This window comes from Eriocheir sinensis, chromosome 52, assembly GCF_024679095.1.
Source record: "Eriocheir sinensis breed Jianghai 21 chromosome 52, ASM2467909v1, whole genome shotgun sequence".
In the NCBI taxonomy this organism is placed as follows: Eukaryota; Metazoa; Arthropoda; class Malacostraca; order Decapoda; family Varunidae; genus Eriocheir; species Eriocheir sinensis.
This window is the reverse complement of record NC_066560.1, coordinates 4,983,786-4,999,004: the sequence shown is the minus strand read 5'-3', so window position 1 is coordinate 4,999,004 and position 15,219 is coordinate 4,983,786. Positions and strand designations below refer to the sequence as shown.

General features: G+C 45.9%; 1 protein-coding gene across 4 annotated transcripts in view; it reads left to right on the top strand.

The window, feature by feature from the left end:
- The window catches only part of LOC126982937 (ras-related protein Rap-1b-like), a 194,739-nt gene that overhangs the window by 160,753 nt on the left and 18,767 nt on the right, over positions 1-15,219 (top strand). For 3 of the 4 annotated variants that reach the window (XM_050835212.1, XM_050835214.1, XM_050835213.1), the window contains one exon: positions 4,332-6,104. In XM_050835212.1, coding sequence (XP_050691169.1) covers positions 5,665-6,104 — 440 coding nt within the window. In that variant the 5' untranslated portion in view covers positions 4,332-5,664. The remainder of the gene's footprint in view (positions 1-4,331; positions 6,105-15,219) is intronic. The other variant, XM_050835215.1, reaches the window with a different exon arrangement.

Sequence of the window (15,219 nt, the reverse complement as noted above, 5' to 3'; positions counted from 1 at the left end):
CTCTTATTTTCCTTTTACGTCTCTTTTTTGCATCTTTTCATTTATATTTTCATTCTTTTCCTCTTACTCTTCCTCCTCCTTCCTCTATTCCTCCCATTTCTCTATTTTTCCTTTTTCTTCTTCCTTTTTCCATCTCTTTCATCTTTCTATCTCTTCTCTTCATCCCTCTCCACGTTCATTCTCCTCCTCCTCGTTCTTTCTCCTCCTCCTCTTCCTCCACCTCCTCTTCCTCCTCCTCCCTCCATTCCCCCTATTTCTCTTTTTTTCCTTTTTCTTCTTCCTTTTTCCATCTCTTTCACCTTTTTATCTCTTCTTTTCATCCCTCTCCACTTTCACGTTCATTCTCCTCCTCCTCGTTCTTTCTCCTCCTCCTCCTCCTCCTCCTTTTAGTCCTCTTCCCACCCTTTTTCTCCTCGCGTCCTTGTGTGGAGGGAGAGAAGCATGCCTGACGGGCCTGGCTGAATGCACATAGCCGCACGCCCTCCTTCATGGGTCACAGGTTCGAATCCCGCCCACGACCGCCAGTAAAAATGTACCCCACATAGCCATCCAACCAGACAGACAGACAAAAAGAAAGGCATAGAGAGATAGACAGACAGACAGAGGCAGATGGAGATAGAAAACAAAGCAGACAGACAGACAGACACAGACAGACAGACAGACAGACAGACAGACAGACAGACAGACAGACAGACAGACAGACAGACAGACAGACACAGACAGACACAGACAGACAGACACAGACAGACAGACACAGACAGACACAGACAGACAGACAGACAGACAGACACAGACAGACAGACACAGACAGACAGACAGACAGACAGACACAGACAGACAGACAGAGAGACAGACACAGACAGACAGACACAGACAGACAGACACAGACAGACAGACAGACAGACACAGACAGACAGACAGACAGACAGACACAGACAGACAGACAGACAAACAGACAGACAAGCAGACAGACAAACAGACAGACAGACACAGACAGACAGACAGACAGACAGACAGACACAGACAGACAGACAGGTCACCTTCCATCAAGCTTTAGTCCACTACCATCATCATCATCATCATCACCACCACCATCACCACCACCACCATCATCACCACCACCATCACCACCACCACCATCATCACCACCACCACAGAGGGGAAAGGAAGAGCAACAGACGTATGAGCGGATTTTCTGATGACCGACCGTGGAAAATTGTGTGTGTGTGTGTGTGTGTGTGTGTGTGTGTGTGTGTGTGTGTGTGTGTGTGTGTGTTAGCAGGGTAAAATAAAAACAAAATGGGAGCAAAACGACGAGAGAGAGAGAGAGAGAGAGAGAGAGAGAGACCCTTAACTTTACACGAACTAAGATAGAAGTAACTCCCTCCCCCCCAAAAAAAAAATAGGGAATAACAACAACAACAACAACAAGAACAGAAAGAACCAGCTAACACCACATCATCATTAAAATATTAAAAGATACAAAAAACAACAACAACAACATTGAACAAGGTATGACAAGAGGTTAAATACATATCTAGCAACGTATGAAAAAAAAATGTCATACACATTTTTTAGCAAGGTTTAATTTTTTTTAGTCCGATCACCCCTTAAAAAATACATTACATAGCGTTTTCCCTCGTGGTGAAAAAAAAGGGCGCTAAACAGTTTATTTCTATTACGTGTGAAGGTAATTCAATCTGCCGTTCATTTTCATCGAGGGAACGGGACTTAAAAGAGTGCTTTGGTAAATTAAATCTGCGTCGGAATTGCCCTGTGTGTGTGTGTGTGTGTGTGTGTGTGTTTTACAGCAGAGGAGTCAGTTCAAGGGCATAAAAAAAAGGTAACAAATGTTAAAAAAAAGCCCGATACTCACTGCTCCTAAAAAGAGTTAGTGGAGTGGCCGAAAGACAGGTCAATTTCGGGAGGAGAGGTGTCCTGATACCCTCCTCTTGAAAGAGTTCAAGTCGTAGGCAGGAGGAAATACAGAAGAAGGAAGATTGTTCCAGAGTTTACCATCGTGAGGGATGAAAGAGTGAAGATGCTGGTTAACTCTTGCGTAAGGGATTTGGACAGTAAAGGGATGAGCTTGAGTAGAAAGTCGTGTGTGGCGAGGCCGCGGGAGGGGGAGAGGCATGCAGTTAGCAAGTTCGGAAGAGCAGTCAGCATGAAAATATCGATAGAAGATAGAAAGAGAGGCAACATGGCGGCGAAAATTAAGAGGTAGAAGACTATTAGAAAGAGGAGGAGAGCTGATGAGACGAAGAGCATTAGACTTAACTTTAACTCTGTCCAAGAGAGCTGTGTGAGTGGAGCCCCCCCACACATGAGATGCATACTCCATACGAGGGCGGACAAGGCCCCTGTAAATGGACAGCAACTGTGCGGGGAAGAAGAACTGGAGGTGACGGTACAGAACGCCCAGCCTCGAGGAAGCTGATTTAGTAAGAGAAGAGATATGAAGTTTCCAATTGAGATTTTGAGTTAAGGATAGACCGAGGATGTTTAGTGTTGAAGAAGGTGACACCTGAGTGTTGTCAAATTATAGGGGATAGTTGTTTGGAAGATTGTGTCGAGTGGATAGGTGGAGAAACTGTGTTTTTGAGGCATTGAAGGACACCAAGTTCTTCTTGCCCCAATCGGAAATAATAGTAAGGTCTGAGGCTAAGCGTTCTGTCGCCTCCAGCCTGGAATCATTCAGTTCCTGTCGGGTGGGTCTTCTATTAAAAGAAGTTGAATAATGCAGAGTAGAGTCATCGGCGTAAGAATGGATAGGACAGTTTGTTTTTGGAAAGAAGATCATCAATGAACAACAGAAAGAAAGTGGGAGATAGGACAGAGCCCTGCGGAACACCACTATTAATAGGTTTAGGGGAAGAACAGTGACCGTCTACCACAGCAGAAATAGAACGGTCAGAGAGGAAACTGGAGATAAAGGTACAGAGAGAAGGATAGAAACCGTAGGAGGGTAATTTGGAAAGCAAAGATTTGTGCCAGACCCTATCAAAGGCTTTTGATATGTCCAGCGTAATAGCAAAGGTTTCACCGAAACGGCTAAGAGAGGATGACCAAGAGTCAGTTAGGAAGGCAAGAAGATCGCCAGTAGAACGCCCCTTGCGGAACCCATACTGGCGATCAGATAGGTCAGAAGTGGAAAGGTGCTTTTGAATCTTCCGGTTAAGGATTGATTCAAAAGCTTTAGATAGACAAGAAAGTAAAGCTACAGGACGGTGTGTGTGTGTGTGTGTGTATGTGTAGGGTAGGTTACTGCCTCTCTATCTATGTATCTATCTGTCTGTATCACACACACACACACACACACACACACACACGTTGATTGCTAAAAATATAAATTGCTGTAGCGCATATATTCCTAAAAAAGAGAGAGAGAGAGAGAGAGAGAGGACACTCATTCACTAGTAAGTTCGTGTCTTAAAGCGATAACTTGTTCCCCGTTTTTTATTGTCAATTTGTGATTCATCGAAAGAGAAAACGGGTACCTCTGGAAGGGTGACTGTATTGTTTCTTTGATCTATTGAGAGGGGTACACTGGACACACACACACACACACACACTCTCTCTCTCTCTCTCTCTCTCTCTCTCTCTCTCTCTCTCTCTCTCTCTCTCTCTATCTCTCTATCTATCTATCACTATCTATCTCTATCTATCTATTTCTCCATTGCTTTCTCTTTCTGTTCACCTTTTCTTTCATATTTGTTCCATTCTTCCTTCGGTCCTCAATATCCGTTCGTGTGTGTGTGTGTGTGTGTGTGTGTGTGTGTGTGTGTGTGTGTGTGTGTGTGTGTGTGTGTGTGTGTGTGTTTGCGATTTTCTCGTCTCCTGTTTTTCCATTTCTTTTTTCCAGTTTTTTTCGTTTGAGTTTTGTCCGTCATGCTGCCTGTCAGTTACTCGGGCAGGAAGTCGTGTTTTTTTATATGTCTGTCTGTCCATCTCACTGTCTGTTTGTCTGTCGCTTTTTGTTTGCTTGTGTGTTTGTTTGCTCCTTCGGGCTGTGTTCGTGTGTGTGTGTGTGTGTGTGTGTGTGTGTGTGTGTGTGTGTGTGTGTGTGTGTGTGTGTGTGTGACGGTTTGCCTCTGCTACTTTTTATTTGCTCTCCCTCTTTACACACACACGATTTGCATTCTTTAATCTTTTTTTTTCTCTTTGTATTTCAGCTTCATGTTTTTTTTTTTTAATTCCTAACTCCTTACACATGTTACCTTCTGCCTTTTAAAATTATTGAACGCACGGTTTTATTTACTCTGCATATGGTGTCTTTCTTTTCCCTTTCCTTTATTTTTTACACCTGCCTGTTTTCTTTCTCGTTGCAGGTGTCAGATAATGAAGGAGAAGAGAGGCTGATCGTGAATACCTGGCGAAGAGGTGTTGGATCCTCTCTCTCGTTACCTGGGGCTCACCTTTGAAGTCTCGCTACCACCTCCGAGGGACCAAAACATCGCCTTTCACTCACCTGTCTAATTACCTAGATATCCACTCGCTTATCTACACACCTACCTGCTTACCAGTTGATCGGCTTCACTCTATTAACCTTATATCCAAAGATTCCGTAAGCTATTGTCTTGTCTCTTGTACTTACTTATATCTTACCTTATCTATCTATTATCTCACCTACCTACTAATCTACCTGTTTGCCTACCTGCTCAATACTTACCTTTTACAGCTTCGATAGGCAAGATTATTTATATCAGTGCACCTGTTTTTCCCTTTTCTGTCTCGCTTCCCACACTTTCCTACTTCACAAATTAATTAGTTACCTTCTACCTTTTTTCGTATTTACTCAAACTTGCGTTCCTTGGTACATTCGTTTTCTCTTCCTTTCCCGTTCTCTGTATCTCAGGTATCGTTTTTCTCCCCTCCTAAACACTATTAACGCGTCCTAGTCCTCATTCAGGCTGGTTCACCTTTCTTGCTCTTCCCATTACTTATTTAGGGAGCAAATACATCGCCCTCTTCACATGTCTCACACTCTCAGTACCTCACCGATCTTTCTTTTACTCCGCCCTTCTATCACTCTTTCTCTACCTTGCCCATAAGTGCGATCTATATCCCATTAGTAGCATTGTCCTAACCTCATTTTCTCTTTCACAGCTCTCAGGAGTCGTAATTGTAGCTCTCTTTGCTCTTCCCACGCCCAAAACGCGATCTGGTGCTGCTTTTCCATCGTCCTTCTTCTCCAATACGTCCTTGATTTAATTTCCTCTCTCAACACTGTCACGAGTTTCTCATAAGCTTCTAGTGACATCGTTCCCAGCGCCTGTCCAGATATCAATCCTGTGTTTTCCTGTTCTCCGCCTTCAATTAGTTCTGTACTTGAGCTGTCTCTAATTTCCTACGTAAGAAGTAACGCCATTTCGTAGTCTTTCCACGGTATCCCTCTTCACCCTCACTCCTTTAGGCTCCTTTCTTCAACACCTTCATAGCTAAATATAACCTCCTAAGTAATAGCAACATCGGAACACCTTCTGGTACTCTTCCCATCTCCTTCTTCACCTACACGCCTATTGTTCCCTTTCCTCGAATTTCACGCTACTATACCCTCTTATAAACTCTCTTTCCCCGCACAATACCTTCTTTGATCCTCCCTCTTATCCCCCACACGTCTATTCTCCCACTCCTCCAGCCTATAGCCTCAAGCTCTTCGGTATGACTGATCACGAGCACAGAATACGCCTGGTGCTGCTCGGTGGCGCTGGCGTGGGCAAGAGCTCCATCATCAACCGCTTCCTGTTCAGCAAGTACACGGACAAATACAAGAGCACGGTGGAGGACCTTTACAACCGGGACTATGAAATCGGCCGCATCACCCTCAAAGTGGATATCTTGGACACGGCGGGCGATTTCCAGTTCCCGGCGATGAGGCGTCTGTCCATCGCCAACGCACACGCCTTCCTCATCGTCTACTCCATCGACCAGACGCACTCCTTCGACACCGTGCGGCAGGTCATCAGAGATCAGGAACAGAGGACCGACTTCGAGGAGATTCCCATCGTCATCGCAGGCAACAAGATGGACCTGGAGATCGAGCGGCAGGTGTTCAAAGAGGACGTGACTGATTGGATTTATCGTGAGCTGCAGCGGTTCAGGTGAGCAGGGAGGCGCAGGTGAGGGGGAGAGGGAGAGGGAGAGGGAAAGGGATGGAGGTAGGAAGGGAGGGGAGGAGGCAGAAAGAGGGATGGAGAGGGAGAGATCGTTTTTATTTATTTTTATTTTATTTCTCTCTCATGTTTTCTGTTTTGCCTTTAATAACGTTCTTTCTTTCTTTATTTTTTTCTACTTTTCTTTTTCTTTCCAGGTTTTCTTTTCTTCTCTTCTTTCTTTCCTTCCTTTTTTTTCCATGCATCTTTTTTATCGTTTTTATTTATTTTTTATTTTATTTCTCATGTTTTCTTTTTGCCCTAAATCACGTTGTTTCTTCATTTATATTTTTCTACTTTTCTTTTTCTTTCCTGGTTTTCTTTTCTTTTCTTCTTCCTTCCTTCCTTTCTTTTCCATACATCTTTTTTTCTGTTTTTCTTTGTTTTTATTTTTTATTTTTTCATTTTGTTTTGTTTCGTTGGTCTGTCTGTCTCGGTTTTGCTCGTTTTTTTTTTTTTAATTTCCTTTTCCTTTTTTTTTCAGTGTCCTCCGTGGATTTGCTTCTCGACTTTATTGTTTTTGCTTTTGCTATTGTTGTTGTTGTTGTTGTTGTTGTTGTTGTTGTTGTTGTTGTTTTGTTGTTGTTGTGTCGTCGCAGTTTTAATTTATCTCGTTTATTTTTCGAGTTATTTATCTTTGCTCTGAATCTGTCCTTATCTTTATCATACCACTTTTTTATTTATCTGTTCACTCTTTATCTCTCGTCACTATCTTACTTTCCCTTTAGCTTCAAGAGAAAATAATATCTTACTAATAACCTATCTCTAACAATCTCTAACAATTTCTGGCAACTAACAATCTAATAATCTCTAACAAACTCCATCAATATCTAAACATCTAACCGTCTCTAAAAGTCTATCTCTGGCAATCTCTAACATCTGGTAATCTCTGATAAAAATCTATCTAACAATCTCTCTCTAACAACCTCTATTTACAGTCTCTCTAACAACCTCTATTCACAGTTATCGCGTCTACGTATCTCCTTTTCTTGCCTTTATTTCCTTCTTTGTCGACAAGGAAACCGTAGGAGCAATGGATCTGTACTGCGTTTAAATCTTGCTTCCATTCTTTCGTTCCCTTTTATCTTCCTTATCTTCCTCGCCGCCTCAAGTCGCCCTGATCCTCCTCGTCTCCCTGATCCTCTCTGTCGTCCTTATCGTCCTCGTCACGTGTTCTCGTCAGGGTTGTTTCCAGCGTTCCTGTGACCTCGTTCGTTGACCTCGTTCCTCTCCCTTCCGCCTGACCTGCCTTGCTAACTTGACAGAAGAGAGAGAGAGAGAATCTACATAGTTAAAGGGATCAACCAGCATAAGACTCCTTTGGAAGACGTAATCTCTTCCTTCAATTGTGCGTCTTGCAAATGACTTCCGCGAGAGAGAGAGAGAGAGAGAGAGAGAGAGAGAGAGGAAGGACGGAAGAATAGGAATGAAAGATGGAAGGAAGAAGAGGAAGCGTAGGGAAGGAAGGAAAGAAGAAGGCTGTGGAGAGAGAGAGAGAGAGAGAGAGAGAGAGACATAAATAGACTTACAAGGACACGAAGAATGATCTCCGAATTAATACAAAGGAGCTGTTGTTGTTACGTGAGAGATTTCAGAAAGAAGGAAAGATGAACTGGAGTGATTGGCGGTGAAGGGAAGAACAGTTATAACGTTGTTGAGGCGCTTCACGGCAAGGGGAAAGCGGTTAGCACACACATACTACACTCCAGAGCCCCAGAGCGAGGCTGTGAAGGATCTGTATTTTTTAATGAAGAATATAGCAAAAAGAGGAAGTGGGTCAGCGGAGAAGGTACAGGTGGGGAAATACGAGAGGCAATACGAGTGTACAGTTGTATGGTGTAGGTCCGTTGGGTGTTCTGATGTAGTCGGGTGGGCGGCCTCCTCACCTCCCACCCCCGTCACCCTTCCTGCCCCCCTTCCCCACCCCCGCTTGTCACCCGGTAGTTCCTAGGCCTGGGGTGCGCGTCGGCCCTTGTTGTGGTTTGCACCGTGGGGAGGAGACGCTTCACACGCCCTCCGTTTCGTTGAGGTTTCTTGCCCCTCATTTTCCATTAAATATTATGGTCAGACTTAATTTTTGCTTAACTCATAGTCTGCGGCGGCATGTCGAGGCGGAAGTTAGCGCTCACGGATCAGACTTTCCCTGGAGAGAGCATCCAAGTGTGTTTATTCTTATCAGCTTAACGTCATCCTTCTTGGTGTGCTCGTGACGTCATCCTAGACTTTACACTCAATAATCTTGTTAAGAGACTAAATGAAGGCATCGACGTGTGCTTCAAGGGTCGTAAAGTTCGCGTCCTTCAACTGCGCCTTGCTGGTGCCCGTGCTGAGGGAGACCACGGCGGTGCTGAGTGCTGAACTGCTCGTGACCTTGGTGAATGTGGAAGGAAATTGAGTTTGCGTCATGTTAGAAGCTGCCGCTCAGAGGGGAAGGAATGAAGTGGGACTGAAGGAAGGAGGATGGAGAGGCTTTGATACTGATGGTGGTCGTGGTGATGACAGTATTAACAGCGTCATCATTAGTAGTAGTATCAGTGTGGTATTATATGGGTGGTCCGCGGTTATATCTTTCGTGCTCTGTATGTGACAGAAATTTTTTTTCCGCGTTCTTACGAAACTGTTTCAGTCTACCGTCTCAGTCTTTTCCTTTTGCGTTCTCGTCCTTCGCGCCACACAGCCGCCATGGTGTCTGCGTGCCTCAAAGTATGCGCCGCGGCCGTGTCCATGCAGGTGCTACTGCACCTCCGCCCCGAGTACCACGTGCTGGAGGAGGACGTCAAGAGGCTGGCGGGCCTGCCTGATGGCCTTGTCGCCTTTGAACTCTCCATCGTAGAGTTCTACCCCCTCGTTCTCGGCATCCTGGCTGTGGCCGTATCCAGCAGCGGGCCACTCACCCCCTGGGGCGTGGGCTTCGGCGGCAGCGTGCTGGTGGTGGCGGGCGAGCTGATGTTCGTGCGCGGCGCCATGCGGGGCTCCGTACCGCTGCTGTTCGCCGGCCGCCTCGTGTTCGCCCTCGGTGAGGTGTTCGCCAAGGACGTGGCGCTCATCCCGCTGTTCATGCAGCACTTCACTGCGGCGGACACCAGCATCCTCTACGCCTCCGTCACCACCGGCAGCTCCTTCGCCCGGGGCGGCGGCCTGCTGCTGTACCGCTGGCTGCAGGATGAGCACGGTCTGAGCCTCCTCGGGACGCTGCACGTGTTCTGGCTGATACTGACGCTGTACCCCGTGCTGTACGTGGTACTGAGACTGGTGCTGCCGAGGGAGGAGCGGCCACACGCCCACCCCGCGCGGGAGGACAGTCCGTCGCTGCTCGGCACGGTGCTGGAGGCACTGAGGACGCAGCGGGAGATGCCGTGGTACTACTGCTTCATGATGGCGGCTGCCGCACTCTTCAACGCCTCCAGCCTCATGTGTGACGACTTCGTGCTGCTGCCGGAAGTGTTCCAGGACGTGAACACGCCGCGCAAGGCCGGTCGCGTGCTGGCCGAGGGCTACAGCCTGCTGGGTGGCGTGTGTCTGCTTGTCACGTGGCTCTACTACCGCGGCGTCGTGATCGACGAGAACCCGCACCGCACCGGCAAGTTGCTCTTCCTGCTGCTGGGTCTGCGCCTCTCGGGCTACATGTACATGGGCGCGCGACTGCTGCTGCTGGGCCGCCAGGTGGCCAAGCACTGGAGCGAGGTGAGCATCGAGTTGGTGATGCACCTCGGCACCTTCCTCTTCGACATGTGGGCCGAGCCGCACCTGGTGGCACTCGCCGGTCACGACAACACCTCCGAGGCCTGCGTCATGGGCATCCTCACCTTCCTGACGGCGCTGGTCGCCCTGCCGCTCGTTCACCTGCAGGAGCAGCTCTACCTGTGGCACAGCGACGCCAGCATCGCCGTACAGGTGGCGGCACTGTGCGTAGTGCTGTTCTTCATGTACCTCGTATGGCGGAACACCCCAAAGGACGCCGCCGCCACGCCGGGCGGCCAAGCGCTCTGTGCCGCCGAGGCCTGCACCATCCTGCTGCGGCCCCGCAACCCGCCGGGAACCCACATTCCACGCCGCCTCTCCGTCTGACGTAGGTAGCGGCAGCAACAGCGGGAGAGCATTGTGAAGTCTCGTGATGGGCCGCTTGATGTGCCTGCTACAGGAACACAAAACACGGGCACGTCTAACACACCTCCGCTCTGCACTGGGATGACCCGCACCAAGGCAACACCACCAGTCAATCTTGGAAGGCCACGCCGCAGCCATTAGCTCTTTCTCTCACGAGCCCAACCATGAACAGTTTCTGAACAGTCGCCCTCACACGCTGAACTAACTTGCTTCCTTCCCTCAGCACCGACGCCACTTATTTAAACTCCCGTGCAACGGGCGGTAAATATGCGTAGCGAACCGAGGGAAGGGAATGAAACGGCGCTTACATCTGACTTAACTAATAACCTGCAGCAGCATTAAAGGAGGAAGAGCAGAAACGGGAGAAGAAGAAGTTGCAGTATTAGGAGGAAGAGGAGGAGAAGAGGAAAAAAGAAGAATATGGACGAATAAAGGAAGGTGGCGGAGGAAAATGAGGAAGAGAAGAATGTTATGCAAGAGATTTATGAGTTTTATAGGAAAATCAGATTCACGAGAGAGAAGCAGAGAGAGGAGGAGGAGGAGGAGAGAGAAGAACTGAAAGACGAAGAAAGAGGAGGAGGGAGAGAAGGAGTAGGGAAGAAAATTGAGTTGCTGAATAGGAGAGAGAGAGAGAGAGAGAGAGAGAGAGAGAAAGAAATGAGAGACGGGGAAAGAGAAAGAGGGAGAGGAAGACAGTAAGGAATAAGAAGAAAACGTAATAATAAGAGGAAATAAGAGAAAGATGGGACAAACGACGATGTGAATGGTTCTTTTCTGTCGTATTATAATTATCTGAAGAAACATCCATACATTTATTTTTAAAGGATGATAAATAAAAACCAAGCAATTCAAAAGATATAAGATAAGCACTAAGAGATGCTATTCCATGGAGGAGGAGGAAAGAGGAAGAGGAGAAGGAGGAGGAGGAGGAGGAAGGAGGAGGAGAGTAATCTGAACGGTTCCCAATCGACGTGAAGACTCGGTTTTAGTCTCTCTCTCTCTCTCTCTCTCTCTCTCTCTCTCTCTCTTCCGTCTTTTCTTTTCTTCTTTTCTTCCTCCTCCTCCTCCTCCTCCTCCTCCTCCTCCTCCTCCTCCTGCTTATTCTCCTCCTCCTCTTCTTATCCCTTACAAATTATTATTTTCCGTTCCTTTTTATATTTTCTATTTACTCTGTCTCCCCCTCCTCCTCCTCCTCCTCCTCCTCCTCTTTTTTTCCTCCTGTTTAAGAAGAGGTCGAGGGACAGATGAAAGGAAGATAAAAAGTGGAGAAAGTGAGGAGGAGGAGGAAGAGAAATGTGTCTAATGGAGGAGGAGGAGGAGGAGGAGGAGGAGGAGGAGGAGGAGGAGGAGGAGGAGGAGGAGGAGGAGGAGGAGGAGGAGGAGGAGGAGGAGGAGGAGGAGGCGGAGGAGGAAGAAGTAAAAGATGAAAGAAATGAAGAAGAAGAAGAAGAGAGAGAGAGAGAGATGGATATAATATTTCTTTGTCCATATTTCCTTTTGTGTATATTTTTTTTATTACATTTTATCGTCATTATTTTCATTCATTTATTTTCTTTAGTTCTCGATAAAAAAAAAAGTCAAAAGAAAAATAGAAAACGAGAACATTTTGAACAAGAATTTCGATTTCTCTCTCTCTCTCTCTCTCTCTCTCTCTTCTTTCTCTTTCTCTCCATGAAGTTGTTTTCTTTTTACTTATGTCGACAGTTTCTCTAATATTTCTTCATTTTTGAGAAAGGGATTTAGTTTTACTTTCTCTTATTTTTTCTCTTTTCTTTGCTTTTACATTTTTTGACGTCCGGTGCAAGCGTTGAGAGAGAGAGAGAGTTGTTTTCGACTCTTTTTTCTTTTCCTTTTTCTCCATATTTTTCTCGTTCTTTCTTTTCTTTCACATTCCTTCTCCACCTCTCTCTCTTTCTTTCCCTTCATTTTTACTTCACATTTTTTTCTTTCTTCATTTTTACTCTGCTGCTTCATTTCTCTCTATCTCTTTATTTTCCTTTATTTTCATATTTATCTTTATTTCTTTATTATCTCTTTTCTCCATCTCTCTTTCTCTCTCTCTCTCTCTCTCTCTCTCTCTCTCTCTCTCTCTCTCTCTCTCTCTCTCTCTCTCTCTCTCTCTATCTATATCTTTCTTTCATTTATTCCTAAGTTCACTCATATTTTTTTCACTCTTGTTTATTTGTTTACTTGTTTGTTTGTTTATTTTAGAAGAGCGTCCATAAAATAATAATTGTTGGTGCATGAGAGTATGTGTGTGTGTGTGTGTGTGTGTGTGTGTGTGTGTGTGTGTGTGCTTACATAGTTTAACATATATATTTTTCTTGTTTACTGATGCGCGTATTTTTCTCTTTCATTTTTCTCTGTTTTGTCACATCGTTTGTCACTTGTTTCCATTGTTCATATATTTGTTCATTTATTCATTTCAGACTTATTCTCATTTGTCTTTTTGTTTTACATTACCCGAAATTGACCTCTCTTTCTGCCACCTCTTTTGATTCTTTTTATAGGAGCAGCGAGTGGCGGGCTTTTTTTTTATTTATTATTGTGTCCTTTTTTTGTGACCTTGAGCTGTCTCCTTTGTTGTAAAAAAAAAATCGATAATCACCACCATCACTACTGACATCACCACCGCAACCACCATGACCACCACCACCACCACCACCACCACCTCACACCAAGAGTACCACGACTACCACTACCACTACTTACAACACTACAGGCATCACTAACTTCCCTTCATTTACCCTCATTACCACCACCACCACCACCACCATCACTACCATCACCACTACCTACAACACTTACACCTAATACCTACACCCCGTCAGTCACCACCAATACTACCCCTTCCCTCACCACCACCACTGTCATCACCATCCCCCCCACCATCACCACCAGCACCCATGCCATTACCTGCATTCCTCCTGAAATTGGCTAATCCACGCAGGTAATTCTGGGCACGATGTCACTCTCACCAGGTTAATGAGTCAGATGCATCAGGGCGACAGGTTAGGACACACCTGAGCAGGGATGACGCGCGCTTTATGTCCGGAAACACGACGAACACACACAACAGCAACGACGAAGATTAAAAAGAAGGGAAGCAAGAGAAGAGATGGGAGAGAAGGAATGGCGTGTGGAAGGAGGAGGAGGAAGAAGAGTAGGAGGAGGACTAAATTGAGTTAAATTTTGCTTTGTTTAGGTTAGTAAGTGAAGTGAGGAAGATGAGGAAAATAAAAGAGAATGTAGAGGAGAAAAGGAGGAAGAGGAACACAAGAACAAATGATGGTGGTGATGGTGATGGTGATGGTAGTTGTAAGAAGTGAAAGTGGCTCGCGTGATATAGAAGTGGTGATTGAAGTTCTGGTGGTGGTGATGGTAGTGGTGGTAATGGTGATAGTAGTGTTGGTGACAGTGATAATGGGGGTGGTTTGTGTTGGTGTTGGTGTTGGGGGTTTTAGTGGAGGTGGTGGTGGTGGTGATGATGGGATAGGTGATAGTGATATTAAGAGCGGTTTGTGTTGTGTTGGTGTTGAGATTATTGGTGGTGGTGGTGGTGATGGTGGTGTTAATGGTGATATTTGTGAAGTTAGGGTTTGTGGTAGTGATTTTGGAGGTGGTTTTTCTGTTAATTCTGCTGGTAATGTTGTTGATACTGGTAGCTTTAGGATTAGTGGAGGTGGTGGTGGTGATGATGGAGGTGGTGGTGGTAGTGATATTGAGAGCGGTTTGTGTTAGTGTTGGTGTTGAGGTTATTGCTGGTGGTGGTGGTGGTGGCGGTGGTGGTGATGGTGGCGGTGGTGGTGGTGGTGGTGTAGCGTAATAATTAAAAACCCGCTCCGTGATGAGGCGCAGCAGATATTAATATGTCGACAGAAATTGTTGTTCATTGCATCTGAAATCCCTGTGGTGTAATGTTGCTGTTGTTGTTGTTGTATATGGTGGTGGTGGTGGTGGTGGTGGTAGTGATGGTGGTGGTGACTGTCATAACTGTTTATACATTTGTCACCATCATAATTAATTGGTGGTGGTGGTAGTAGTAGTAATAGTAGTAGTAGTAGTAGTAGTAATAGTAGTTGTATTAGCAGTAGCACCAGCAGCAGCAGTAGTAGTAGTAGCAGAAACAGCAGTAGTAGTAGTAGTAGTAGTAGCAGTAGTAGTAGTAGTAGTAGCAGTAGCAGTAGTAGTAGTAGTAGTAGTAGTAGTAGAAGTAGCAGTAGTAGCAGCAGTATTAGTAATATAAAAATTAATACTACTACTACATATAATAATGATAAAAATACTAAGAACAACAACAAGAACAATAACGAAAAACTTCCACCACCTCCTCCACCACCTCCACCACCACCACAACAAACTGCAATAATATAATCAACATCGTATATAGCAGCATTAACTCAATCATCACCACCACCACCACCACCACCGCCTCCCCTTCTCACCCACTCGAGGCCTGTTCTGAATACAAACGACCCTTCCTCTCCCTCCTCCTCCTCTCCCTATCTCCTCCTCCTCCTACCCCACCTCTTCCTCTCCTCTCTGAAAGCCGCGAGTCACCGAGAACCAGAAGCGATACAGGCTGAATACGCTTAACCGCCTCTCCCTCCCTCTCGCATGGGTTCCAGTGGGGGTAAGAGGTTTGAATCCCTTTCCCGCTGAGTGATATGGGTTCAAGGAGCACTGAGTAGAGGGAGAAGATAGGGACGTAGAGAAGGTTAGGAGAGGATGGGAAAGGGAGAGGGAGGATGAAAAAGGAGAAAGTAAAGGAAGGGAGAGGAAGAAGGAAGAGGTAAGGAGTGAAAGAAAAGGGAGGGAAAGGGTATGAGAAGGAGGAAGAGGAAAGAGAAAGAGGTCGGGAGATGAAGGATAATATATATAATTTGCGAAAGGGAGGAAGAGAGAAGATAAAGTTCGGAGAGAGAAGAAGAGAAAGAACAGTTGCAAGAGGAAGGAG